Below are 14084 nucleotides of genomic sequence, written 5' to 3'. Positions count from 1 at the left end.
TTCACTGATGATTACACAGTGTTCAGTTCCATTTGCAACTGCACAGATAATGAAGCAGTCCATGCCCACATGCAGCAAGACCTGGGCAGCATTCAGGCTTGGGCTGATAAGTTGCAAGTAGTAGCTGCGCCACACATATGCCAGGCAATGGCCCTCTCCAAGAAGAGAGAATCTAAATACCATTCAGTGGCATTCAATGGCATTACCATCACTGACTCCCCCACCATCAACATCCTGAGGGTCACTATTGATTAGAAACTTAATTAGACCAGCCACATAAGTACTGTGTCTACGAGAGCAGCTCTGAGGCTGGGTATTCTGTGGTGAGTGACTCACCTCCTGATACCCCAAAGCCTGGCACCATCTACAAGACACAAGTCAGGAGTATGATGATGGAATATTCTCCATTTGTCTGGATAAGTGCCGCTCTAAAAACACATCCAGGACAAAGCAACCTGCTTGATTGGCACCCCAGCCACCACGTTAAACATTCATTCCACCAGTGGCAGCAGCGTGTACTATCTTAAAAAATGCACGGCAGCAACTCGCTGAGGCTCCCTTGACAGCAGATTCTAAACCTGTGATCTCCACCACCTAGAAGAACAAGGGCAGCAGTTGCATGGGGACACCACCACCTCCAATGCACACATCCATCCTGACTTCAACCTATATCGCCGTTCCTTCAGTGTTACTGGATCAAAATCCTGGAACTCCAAACAGCACTGTGAACGTACTTAAGCCACACGGACTGCAGCGGTTCAAGAAGGTGGCCACCTTCTCAAGGGTCTTAGGGAAGGGCAACAAATGCCGGCCTTGCCAACGCCCACATCCTCTTAATAAATAAAAAAAGTTAGCTGATGTTTTTATTACAATTTATTTTACCTATTTCTAAAAAAATTGTGTTCATTAATCTTTGCCCTGCTTCAAATTATTTAAGTTTTGTTTTACATTGACTGATTTGACATATCTATTGATCAGTTTGCTTTTTTCTTCTTGCTCTGCAGTTCCTCCGTAGGCCACAAAAAGAACAGCGCTTCCACTTTTTGGTCTCGACGAGGGGCCGTAGTTTGGTTCCTATAGCCGTTCCTAGGAATCCGGGCCCGAGGTTGTTTTGGACTCACCGGGACTACATGTCATATTGCTGGCAGTGGGCCCGGGGTGACGCTGCTACCTGTGATCGGAGGCTTGGAGCGCATTTGTGAATCTGCGGCCGGGTCCTTGGTACAGTTTCTACTTGAGGAACATTTAAAAGAGCTTCTTGATGCCCACAGCTGGAAATGTCGCTGTTAAACTCTGCATAATATCAGCACTGTTCAGCGGGAGCTTCTGTTTGCTGAGTTCTGTAATGTTGATTCCTGCACATTCCCAGCTCTTCACCCACCCAGAAAAAACCCTGTTGCAATCTTCAGTTTACAGTTAAAATAACTTCTTAAAGGTAAACGTGGAAGCTGTTTTTCACTGTGCTATCTTTAACTACAGGGGCACGTGTGCATTTTGTTGTGGCCAGAGGTGACTGGTAATAAATGTGATGGTTTGAGCTGACTTTTTTTGGGTGCACAAAGGCTTGGAGAAACCACAGGTTACTTAGCATCGGTGGAGATAACAAGCAAGTTAAAATTTTGCACGGAGACTCTTATTTAAACTGGGATCTTGAAGGGTCTGCACCTGAAACACTAACTTGTCTGTTCTTTCCAAGGAGGTTGAGTGATTTGCTGAATGTTTCCAGCACTTTCTGATTTCTAGCATTTGCAGTATTTTGCTTTTTAAAAAGTGCAGTTGGATGACATGCATGTGACCCATGACACCCCATTGCACAGTTTAGAATTGGCAGTCCTATTAAGGTGTCATTTGCGGACATGATAATCGTCAACTATTGACATTTTTTACATTGGAAATCCCTGTCTCTAAAATGGAGTGTGTTTATTTAAAAATAGTGTTGGTAAGATGGGAAAGCTATGCCTTTCATTTAAAGTGACTAATATTGGGATTTAAGCCAAAGGCCCATCACTTGATAACATTGTTCTGTCTACATGTTAGTTTAATATGAGTTCCCAGCACATTCTGTGGCTGTAACCTCAGTTAGTGAGGTGATGTGGGATTGCTTAGAAAAAGATCTGAGAATGTGTCCAGTATCGAAGAGCATGGCCATATCCATCTTTATTTGAAGGGTCACTGACCCGAAACGTTAACTCTGCTTCTCTTTCCACAGATGCTGCCAGACCTGCTGAGTGGTTCCCGCATTTCTTGTTTTTATTTCAGATTTCCAGCATCCGCAGTATTTTGCTTTTATTTATTTTCCACTTAATGTATATTGAGATTTTCTTGATGGATGACAATCCTCTTTGAATTGGTGGTGATGCTCAGACTACATTGTGAAGAAGCATGATCTTAAGGGACAAGCTATGTGTGTGTAAATTCTGCATTTGGTTGATTCATCATACTGCAATAATAGTAGACATTTTCATGTCACCCAATGTCAAGACATTAACTTCCAGCAATGGCTGCTTGGTAGGAAACCTAGGTTAATTTATTTTTGTTCTCCTTAACTCAGGGGCACTGAGGTCAGCTAACTTAATGCAGCCTAGCTATTGAATGTGGAACATTCTGAATTGAATGGCTCACCCAAACCCTGCTTTTACCATTCACAGCTGCCCTGGATGTTACATGCTGATTTGCACAGTCTGTGATTGAACCTTCCTGGTCTGTGTAGCTCAGCTACCCAGTGGTTCAGCAAGCTTATCCTGTGAGATCCCACCATGTTATTTTGAAACATGGGTAACTAAGTAGTTGTATTTTACACACACAATATATTCAGTGCTTTATTCCTGCCTTTAAATGTATCTTATTTTGTTTGATCTTTGTTTGCCCACAGGCTATCTGTGACTGAAGACGTTGCAGAAATCATGTCATTGACGGCTGGCTTGAAGACTGATTTTGAGAGACTGCTGTTACGCTTTCAGCAGACTGAAAGTGTGCGGTATGAAGAGTTCTCCACTATCTGGAGGGACATGAAGTTCTCCACTATCTTTTAGTAAGAGCTTGAACAATTCTGTCCTCTGAATGCATTGACTGTAGCTGCTGGGCTGCACTTCTGTGGTGTTAGTTTCCCACCGGTATCTTGCCCAAATGACCTTTATTCATGTGCGAGCTGACACAGCGGCTATTGAGTCTATTTAGCCATGAAGTGTATCATACCTGAGCCTGATCCAGTTCTGACCTGGATCACAAACAAGTGCACTACAGTAGGGATCAGGCTGATTTTTGTTCTGCCTAGATCAGAGACCCTGAAGTCAGCTGCTCTTGCTGCCACCCAGTTGCCATCAGCTAACTCAGCACAGACCAGCTGTTGAATCAGGAATCTTTACCGTTAAATGGCTCAGCCACAACTACTCTCCGTGTTTACCAACTGGGTCTTCAGGGTAGGCCCAAGAGCACAGTTTTATCACCAACCACAGTAGGCAGATTCAAGTAACCATCTTCTCAAAAGTTCGAAGGTGTTTGTATATTGAAAATTATAGTTTTTGTGCAATTAAAATTTAAAAGCACCAAAACGTCGAACTTCTGCTACTAACCTAGTATGAAGTTGGGATTTGACATTCTTATAAAATGGTTAATGTATGTATTTATTTATCTTCATTAAATAGGTATTCATTTGGGTATCCTAAAATACGTCAAACAAGAAAAAGTGCAGTAATTATGGGCACAAATGTGTTGGTTATACTGGGCTAGCAATCCAGAGGTCGAGTATTCAAACCTCATCATAAGTTGTTACGACTGAGTGCACTGTCTTTCTCTAGTTCCACTTCTCCATGGGTCACAGCATATATTTAAATGTTTTACCCAGTTACCGATATGGCCAATTATATAATTTATTTCAGTTTCAGAATAAAATCCATCAACCAGATTTCTTTAATAAACAACAAATTAATTTATTATAAAACAAGACTTATTCAAAAAGGATACAAAGCTTATTAACACGCAGGTTGAAATATGAAAGTTCCCTTCTAAATTAACCCAACACATACACCGGTTAAAGAAAAAAAAGTTTTCTCTGCACAGATTAACTTTACAAAAAAGACAAAAAAAAATACTTTGGCCAAATACTTGCTAATTCTTGAAGAAAAAAGGATAAGATATGGAATGATCTCAGCTGGCCCTTTAGTTTGGCGTCCAGATGCACATGGACAGGTGTCACTGGGATCTTTTTGGAGCAGTTCTCTTCAGGCAACATCGAGGATTAATCTGGCAGGCTTTTCAGGATAAATGTTGCATCAGTTTTTCTAGTCCTAACACCAGATTCTCAGGGTTTCTCAAGAGGTGGAAAAGTATGAGCTGATGGCTTCCCTCTCGCAGTAGGCTTACCCCCAACTGTCTCAAAACAATATCCAAAAATGAAACCAACTCTTGACCGCCATAAATCTTAACATGTCACTTCTCTGTAAACAACTCCCATAGTCATCAAGGCTCCTGCTGTTTACTTAGCTTAAGATATGTGACTTCCAGTAAGGGTTTGTTTTTAAACAAAGTCCCAAGTCCTTCCAGTGACCTTTTTTTAAAAAAAGAACCCTAGTCCAGCATCTATGGAATCTCCAGTCTTTCAAATGAATCAATTTCCACAATTTTTAAACACGAGTCCTCAAAAAAAAAGTAAAACATGGAAGCACTTTCATAAAGTTGTGAAATTGAATTCTGTGAATCTGGCAATTTGGGCTAGCACCAGAAAGTGACCATAAAAGCTGCTGGATTGTTGTAAAAAATAAAACCAACTGGTTCAGGAAAGGAAACCTACTGCACCTACTGTGTCTGTCCTCCCCCACACAACATCAGGAATGTTCCAGGCCGCAATGTAACGTTAAAAGCACACAGATGTGTAAGTAGTAATTCGAGGTGTGTAGAAGTACCAAGCAATTTTTTGATCTTATTCTGTTCCCCAACACCCCTTCCTCTCACAACTGTAGCATTCTTGGAATTCAATTCCACTGCAAGCACAAACGTTGTAAGCTAGGGGTTCTCAACCATTTTGCTTCTGAGCCCACCCTCTTTTTTTTTTTCCCCCCCCCCCCCTCACACCCCCAATGTTATAAAAATTCTTTGGACTCACTGTAACGCAACACAAGTATTCTTTCTATATAAAAATAAGTTATACAATTAAACATATTTATTAGTTTTCTTTTACTTGAAGTGAAACATGTTGCTGGTGCTGAGCAACAATTCTGTCAAGATGTGGAGGTATCAAAGTAAAAATGTATCCATAACTGGTACTTATTGTGAATGTTTACAACAATTTTTTCTGTTCTTTGTATTTTATCTTGATTCTGCTGATTTTCCTTTGGTGAGTGTTAATGGAGCTAATAGGCTTTCATTGTAGCTAATAAACTGTGGCTGAGGTTGGTAGGGTTCTGCTGAAGATGGTAGAGTGTTGCTGAAGTTGGTTGGTTGGCACAGAGGTTGCTAGATTTATTATGAAGTTAAGACTGTTTCTGACGTTGGTTAGAGCTCTACTTAAGTTAGTAGACTGCTGCCAAAGTTGATAGTTATACTGATGTTCGTGGGCTGTTGCTAATGTTGGTAAAGTGCCACTGGAGCTGATAAGAGTGTTGCTGAGACTAACGATGTTGTTGGCAGTACCAGCTCTTGCTTTTCCTCTTGTCCTGTTACTAGTGCGCCAAGCGGAGTGCACTTGCTGAGACTGGATGCTGTCTCCTTGGCAACATGGTGGACCAATGATCATGAGCCTGTGGTGATGGTTTCCACAGTAGACCCAGATGTCATTCAGCAATGTTCTTATGGGAATTTATTTTTTGTGCCACTCTCTTCGTGGAGCCCCTGTTGAGAATCCCTGCTGTAGACCACATCAGATGTGGTACTGCTTGTACTCTGAATCAATGGTAATAAAATTGCAAGTATTAGTGGTACTCCAGTTCTTCTCAACAATAACAACTTGCATTTATATAGCGCCTTTAATGTAGTAGACCATCCCAAGGCACTTCACAGAAATGTTATCAAACAAAATTTGATACTGAGCCACAGAAGGTAATACTAAGGCAGATGAGAAAGTTTGGTCAAACAGGTAGGCTTTAAAACATGTTTTGAAGAAGGAAAGAGGAGGAGAGGTTTAGGGAGGGAATACCAGACTCTAGGGCCTAGGAAACTGAAGGCATAGCCGCCAATGGTGGAGCAATTAAAATCACGTATGCTAGAGAGGCCGGAATTGGGAGGAGTGCAGATATCTCTGAAATACATTTATATGTAATTGCAAACATGGTGCACGCCTCTTATGTCATTGTTCCTGCAATATAAATATGGGTAATAATTTCAGATTTTTTCCCATAATACTCCTGTGAAGCATCTTAGGACGTTTTGCTACATTAAACGTGCTGTATAAAAGTAAGTTGTTAAAAAGGACTTTGCAATTTTACAACATTTTTTTCACACTCTGTTGCTCTTTATATTAGTGACTGGTTTAGGACTATTAAAACAAAGGGCAAGAGCTTCAAGTTTGAATACAATGCTCCCAAGGACTCAGCAGTGACAAACCTCAATGGCAGTGCACTAAGAACAAACTATCTTGCAACAAACTATAGCATTTAAGGTTGTAGCTTTTAAGTCGTTTCTCAAAGCCACAACTCCATTTCCTAGGGCTAAGGAAAAGACTTGAGTGGCAGCCCAGGAATGTAGGTTGCCATGTAAGTTTGAAGTACAACATCCCGTCTCATGAGATTGCTGTGTCCCTCTGCTCTGTGATCTACTTATTGCTTCATGCACATTACATTGAAATCCATATAAATATGTAAAGTGTTAACATAAGCACATTTGATCTTTTCCAGTGGAAAAATGGGAATAACTGACGGTAGGAAGTTCACCAGGGAAGCATTAGCACTGGCAAGTCAGTACTTTTTCCCCCCTTACAGTTTTCAGATCCGGTTTGGAGGCTTGTACCTTCTTTACGGACTATACAATACACAACTTTGTCAGCCTAAGGAAAAGGTAAGCACAACATTATCCTAGTAAAATTTGTTGAGTGATCATTTCTTTTGTTACCTGTTTGATTATTCCAAAATTGTAAATATCATGGAGATTCATACATTTCCCCCCCTCCTATGGCTATCAAATATACTTTAGATTTTTTCACTTGTGGGGAAGGTCGTAACTAGGGGCCAGAAATATAAGATAGTCACTAATAAATCCAATAGGGAATTCGGACGAAACTACTTTACCCAGAGACTACTTAGAATGTGGAACTCCCTACCACAGGAGTATTTGAGGCAAATAGCACAGATGCATTTAAAAGAAACCTAGATAAACACTAGAGGGAGACAGGAATAAAAGGATGTGTTGATGAGGTTAGATGAAGAAGGCTACGAGGAAGCTTGTTATGGGTCAGTTAGGCTGAATGGCCTCTTTCTGTGCTGTACATTCTGTGTAGTCCCCCATATGTTCAACTGTTCTTTCCTATTTTGCTGCACATAGCCTGATTTTATTTGAATTTTGTCTCCTTGCCATCATAATCTAGCTATAAGTTTATACCCAGACACATAACTGTCATGAATGGAAGCCCCAGGTAATTTTCCCCTCCTTAATGCCATGATGGACTTTGAATTAAATACCTTAAATGATGTTCATATAATGACCGGTTAAGTCTATATTACCTACAGATAAGGATGGCATTGAAGGACTGGGGTGAGGTGCTAAGTTGCCAAGAGGAAATGGTGAATGCAGAACATTTTGATGCTGTGTATGTTCTGAAAAAACTCCTAAATGACAAAGCCTTCCATTTCACAGCAATGCCAACATTGGTAAGTGCTAATTATTCAATTTTGACTGAGGTTCTGTCTCAAATTCTGTGCAGTATTAATGTGTGAACATTTAAAGTAATGCATCAAATTTCTTTCTCTATTTTAATAGAGGCATCAACCCACATCAGATTCATCTGTTAATTAAAATAGCACGCAATCAACCACAATCTATAACCTCATGGCCTGGCATATTCTCCACTCTACCATTACCATCAAGCCAGGAGACCAACCCTGGTTCAATGAAGAGTGCAGGAGGGCATGCTCGGAGCAGCACCAGGCATACCTCAAAATGAGGTGTCAACCTGGTGAAGCTACAACAGAGGACTACTTGCGTGCCAAACTGTGTAAGCAGCATGCAATAGACAAACCTAAGCAATCCCATAACCAACGGATCAGATCTAAGCTCTGCACTCCTGCCACATCCAGCCGTGAGTGGTGGTGGACAATTAAACAACTAACTGGAGGAGGTGGCTCCACAAATATCCCCATCCTCAATGATGGGGGAGCCCAGCACATCAGTGCGAAAGATAAGGCTGAAGCATTTGCAGCAGTCTTCAGCCAGAAGTGCTGAGTTGATGATCCATCTCGGCCTCCTCCTGAAGTCCCCAGCATCACAGATGCCAGACTTCAGCCAATTCGATTCACTCCGTGTGATATCAAGAAACAACTGAAGGCACTGGATACTGCAAAGGCTATGGCCCCTGACAATATTCTGGCAATAGTACTGAAGACCTGTGCTCCAGAACTTGCCACGCCCCTAGTCAAGCTGTTCCAGTACAGCTGCAACACTGGCATCTACCCTGCAATGTGGAAAATTGCCCAGGTATGTCCTGTACGCAAAAAGCAGGACAAGTCCAACCCGGCCAGTTATCGCCCCATCAGTCTACTCTCAATCATCAGTAAAGTGATGGAAGGTGTCATCAGCAGGGCCATCAAGCGGCACTGGCTTAGCAATAACCTGCTCGGTGACACTCATTTTGGGTTCCACCAGGGCCACTCAGCTCCTGACCTCATTACAGCTTTGGTTCAAACATAAACAAAAGAGCTGAACTCAAGAGGTGAGATGAGAATAACTGCCCTTGACATCAAGGCAGCATTTTATCGAGTAGGGCATCAAGGAGCCCTAGCAAAACTGGAGTCAATTGGAATCGGGGGAAAGCTCTCCGCTGGTTGGAGTCATGCCTAATGCAAAGAAAGGTGGTTGTGGTTGTTGGAGGTCAATCATCTGAGCTCCAGGACATCACTGCAAGAGTTCCTCAGGGTTGTGTCCTAGGCCCAACCATCTTCAGCTGTTTCATCAAGGACCTTCCTTCAGTTATAAGGTCAGAAGTGGGGATGTTCACTGATGATTGCACGATGTTCAGCACCATTTGCGACTCCTCAGATGCTGAAGCAGTCTGGGTAGAAATGCAGCAAGACCTGGACAATATCCAGGCTTGGGCTGATGAGTGGCAAGTAACATTTGCGCCACACAAGTGCCAGGCAATGATCATCTACAACGAGAGAGAATCTAACCATCTCCCCATGACATACAATGGCATTACTGTCACTGAATCCCCCACTATCAACTTCCTAGGGGCTACCATTGAACAGAAACTGAACTGGATTAGCCATATAAATACCGTGGCTACAAGAGCGGGTTAGAGGCTAGGAATACTGCGGTGAGTAACTCACCTCCTGACTCCCCAAAGCCTGTCCTCCATCTACAAGGCACAAGTCAGGAGTGTGATGGAATACTGTCCACTTGCCTGGATGGGTGCAGCTCCAACAACACTCAAGAAGCTCGACACCATCCAGGACAAAGCAGCCCGCTTGATTGGCACTCCATCCACAAACATTCACTCCCTCCACCACCGACACACAGTGGCAGCAGTGTGTACCATCTACAAGATGCACTGCAGCAACGCACCAAGGCTCCTTCGACAGTACCTTCCAAACCCGTGATCTCTACCAACTAGAAGGACAAGGGTAGCAAATGCATGGGAACACCACCACCTGCAAGTTCCCCTCCAAGTCGCACACCATCCTGACTTGGAACTATATCGTCGCTCCTTCACTGTCGTTCGGTCAAAATCCTGGAACTCCCTTTCTAACAGCACTGTGGGTGTACCTACCTCACATGGACTTCAGTGGTTCAAGAAGGCAGCTCACCACCACCTCCTCCAGGGCAATTATGGATGGGCAATAAATGTTGGCCTAGCCAGCGGCGCCCAGATCCCATGAATGAATATAACAAAACACGTGTTGATGGGGAAGTGCTAAGTCTTCATTTATTGTATGGTGTAATTTCCAGGTTGCAATGTCCTTGTGTAGGTCATTGTGATATTATTACATTCACTGGTTTCTTTCTCAAACTGGACAATAAATTCTTTGTGTGCCCATATTTAAGTAAGAATGAATTACCTTTATATAAAGATAGCACTTGACTTCTGAGAACTTGCTGTTAATTTTTCAGCTGGCTTACAATAAAAAGAGGAGAAAGATGCCCAATGACGCTGTTAATGAGAACTTTCGGGAGAAGTCTAATCTGGTTTCTGAGCTCATTACTGTTGATGTTTTGGAGGTAAGATCATACTCGAGTGATTTAGGTTGAAAACCGGTGGTGACTGAATTCTGAATATCCCTGTAGTATAACACTGGTCTCGTGCTGTCTTCACATTCACACACAAAACATGGTTGAGATTGATGGGCCCTATCAACCTTTGCCCTAGATAAGGGGAAAAAAACTGGCAGAAGGGCTTTTATTTTTGTTTTGAACAGTGGCATTAGAATACTTTTTTCTTAAATCTATGTCTTTTTAAAGGAAATTATGAATATCCATGAGCACTATCAAACAATGAAACATATGATCTCTGCAAACAAAACCCAGTTGGACAAGGCGTTGAGTTTAACTCGTGGAGATTTTGTGTCTGAGTTGAAGAACATAACGGTGGAATTTCAACAGTGGAAAGCGAATAAGGTAAAATTAATTGTGGAACAGTATGCAATGTGAGGCAATATTTGTGATTCAGTGTCCGGTGCATTGAAATTAATTGAAATAAACAATACATTGCCTCTGTAGACTGAATTTCTAGCTGTGCTTGTTAACTTTAACATTAGTGGATGCAGAGCTCAATTCATGTATAATTTGGCAGTGACTTTAAAAACAATTCCAAGACTTTGGGCACAGGTAAGAAAGAAAATAGAATAATTCTTTTTTGTTCCCACCCCACTCCTGTACCATTCTGCTGTGTAGGGTTGCCACGTGACCTTCCTGACAGGGTCTTATTTTTAATTATCCCCTCGTCTCCCTGTTGGTACAGTTCATCAGATCCTTGTAATGACATCATTGCATATGAATTTGCCTGATGGCTCATTGACGCATTATCCGCTGAGCCATAATGCCCGTGAAAAGTCCCCGATTTATTTGCCAATGTGTACTGAGCTTGATAATCTCATCTGACATTATGATCAAGTGCTGCAGTTGGCCTCTCTGTCTTTATGGTAGTGCAGGGAAAAATCACAGCAGTCATGAAAGCTATCTGGTGATCCCTGCTGGCAGATGCATGTGTCGAAATATCAAATGCAGGGAAAATAGGATGAGGCTCGGTTGCTGGGTTTTTCTTCCCATAGTTGAATAACCTGCTGGTATTAACTGGGCTGCCACATGAAGAGTGACCATTTAAGTGAGGGTAGTGGAGGGCTGCAGCAACGGTTGAAATAGCCTCCAGTATGAGTCTTGCCTCCAGTGATTGGTGGTAAATAGAGTGGGTCAGGAAAAGGTTTGTTGCCCTTGGATAGGGTTGGACTTAGGTCAAAAAATACTTAGTAAAAAGTAATAGGATTAGATTTTTTTCTTTGTCACATCTCTTATTTTGGCACTAGAAGCAGTTCTGCAATATAACTGGAGTGTTGAACCTTCATGCTTTATAGATATGATATTGGGTATGTTGAAACCAGAGGTTTAATCAGTTCTGAGCTTTTGATGTAGCGTATCCTGTTAGCACAAGATGAAACGGATGCATATCTTTACAGTGCAGAAAAATTTGGAAAACTATATGCATCGTGAGATTGATAATTTATGTGAAAGTAGTCTCTACTGAGTCTAGTGTTCGATTGCTAACAATATTATTGATGAGTTCTTTCTATAATCGCAGTGGGCCATCTGTCAGCTGCCAAGAGGTTGCATGAAATGTGGCATTTAAAGTAATGAGGTGATGTCAAGTGCTTAAAGCATTTGAGGCAGCGCAAGCTGATCTTCATGCTGTCATTAATGTCTGGGTGTGCTTACAGTGAAACTTTGATCAATTTCTACAGAGAAAAATGTGAATTGAATAAAGCTTTTTCCCTAAACCAAAAAAGCAGTGTAGCAATCTAGACCTTGTTCTGTGTTTAGCATTCAGTACCGACAATCTGCTTGTGCTCTGGGTCACGTGTTGCACAGATCCCAATCTTTTGCTGTCACAAAAAGATCTGAACTATTTGAATTTTGCATGATTTAAGGAGCTGCTGCATCTGTGTGTTTGTTTTTCTTCCACTTTTCTTTGCATTCCTGAGAGTCTTGACTCCTGTGATGCACTTCCGCTGATGACATTCTTCATGTCTGAGGATCGCCATATTGTTGGCAAGTATTCAACCATGGGACAGCATCCGATTCTATGCTTGCCATGCGATGCACATGCATATTTTCCAGAAAAAGACCTCGCTCTTGGTCTCTTGAGGCCTACATTTACGCCCTTATTGCTAACACAGCCTTTACAATAAAAAACATGAAAGGTCTAAGAATACTGCATCGGTGAAAGATTAATATCTCCTGTAATCTGCTTTTGTAGCAATTCAGATACTGAAAGCTATATTGGATCAATTTGAATTGTAACCTTGATGAATTATAGGCTAGCACCTACTTTTAACCATTTAATTTGCTCAGAATACAAAGGTTGTACATTGTCAATGCTCATTAAAATATTACAAGAACATCATCTGTTCTGTTTTGAAGCAGTACTTTTCTACAATATCAGCATATGTAACGATGCGTTTGCATTCCTTAAGATGGTACATTGCCACTCAGTTAAAACGTGTAGATGCAGTGCCAAATATAGAATTCACTGGTCCTGTATTTTGGATTTGTGGCTGCATTCTGCTTCACTGTACGGTTACGACCAGGTGAGAGAGGATTCCCTTTCAGCCTTCACCTGGTCTTACTGTAACAGGGTTTTATTTTTAAACAGTGTTTTTAGCTCTCCCTTGGTGAATCCTTGTTCACCGCTTTCCAATTATAAGGCAAAGAAACGAGCACAAACCGGCTTTCTTAGGTTTAAAGAAGAAAGGTGAAATTTTATTAAACTTAAACTCTAATTTGGTTGACGCCTACGAATATACGACACGGCCACGGTTAGCATGCATACACGATACACGTGCAGCTAGAGACAGAAAAGAGAAGAAAAATAAAGTGGAAAAGTTTGAGGCAATATTTGAAGAGTTGTTGTCACGGTTCTTCGAGCTCACTGTAGAGTCCTTGATTGTAGTTCGATCTTGGTTTTTGCTGGGGCCCAGTTTTCTTTAACCTTTTTCACTGTAGGAGACTTTTCTCTCTCGGGGTTTATGTGTCTTCAGTCGGTTTTTGGAGTTCCGTGAGACAGAGATGGGAACAGACAGAAGAGGCTGTGGTGAGCCAGCCAGGAGAGGTCTTTTCAATCCAGGAGCAAACAGCTTTCTGCAGGCTCTCTGTTCAAAACTGTACAATTCAGAAAAAAAATCCTTGACTGCCAAGCAGGTTAGTCATGTGACTAACTGGTTTGACCAGGTCTGTGTCAGGATTGTATTGGAGCAGGGGATAGCTCTTTTGTTCCAACACTGTCTGTTGATATGCAAAAATGTCATTCCAGTCAGGGGCCTGGAAACCCTTTGGCACAGGCCTTCTCTTCCCAGCAGCAATTTGAAATTTAATCTCCATGTGGCAAAATTAATGTGCCTCATTCTTGACAGGTGTGGACCTGCATGACAGTACACTTTACGGAGTGTCTTTCCTTACACATTGATGCTCAGATAGGTCTATGTAAATCTATCTATGGAACTGGTTAGTGCATTGGGTGGTTTCTAACATTTGGAGCATTGGAATGTCTTTATTGTTGTGATTTGGTAAAATACAAGCAGGTGGCAGGATCTGCAAATTCTCTGACTCCTACTTTAACATTTTAGCAATAGTCTTATCCACATTTGCTTCGGTACTGATTCATCTTTCTTTAATTTTGGAAGACAAATTTTCTGACTGGATGCATTCTATCTGATCTTGTCATATAAATGTTCAGG

The 14084-nt window shown here is 41.7% G+C and overlaps 1 protein-coding gene across 1 annotated transcript in view; it reads left to right on the top strand.

Annotated features, from left to right (window-relative positions):
- The first annotated feature begins 1051 nt into the window (after positions 1 to 1051).
- The window catches only part of snapc1b (small nuclear RNA activating complex, polypeptide 1b), a 39565-nt gene continuing 26532 nt past the window's right edge, over positions 1052 to 14084 (top strand). The window contains exons 1-6 of the mRNA XM_068038779.1: positions 1052 to 1435; positions 2873 to 3031; positions 6828 to 6987; positions 7656 to 7796; positions 10252 to 10359; positions 10600 to 10755. Of these exons, the coding sequence (XP_067894880.1) occupies positions 2904 to 3031; positions 6828 to 6987; positions 7656 to 7796; positions 10252 to 10359; positions 10600 to 10755 (693 nt within the window). The 5' untranslated portion in view covers positions 1052 to 1435; positions 2873 to 2903. The remainder of the gene's footprint in view (positions 1436 to 2872; positions 3032 to 6827; positions 6988 to 7655; positions 7797 to 10251; positions 10360 to 10599; positions 10756 to 14084) is intronic.

Source organism: Heterodontus francisci, chromosome 9 (genome assembly GCF_036365525.1).
Source record: "Heterodontus francisci isolate sHetFra1 chromosome 9, sHetFra1.hap1, whole genome shotgun sequence".
NCBI classification, from domain to species: Eukaryota; Metazoa; Chordata; class Chondrichthyes; order Heterodontiformes; family Heterodontidae; genus Heterodontus; species Heterodontus francisci.
The sequence above is the reverse complement of the archived record's forward strand: the minus strand, read 5'-3'. Positions and strand labels throughout refer to the sequence as shown.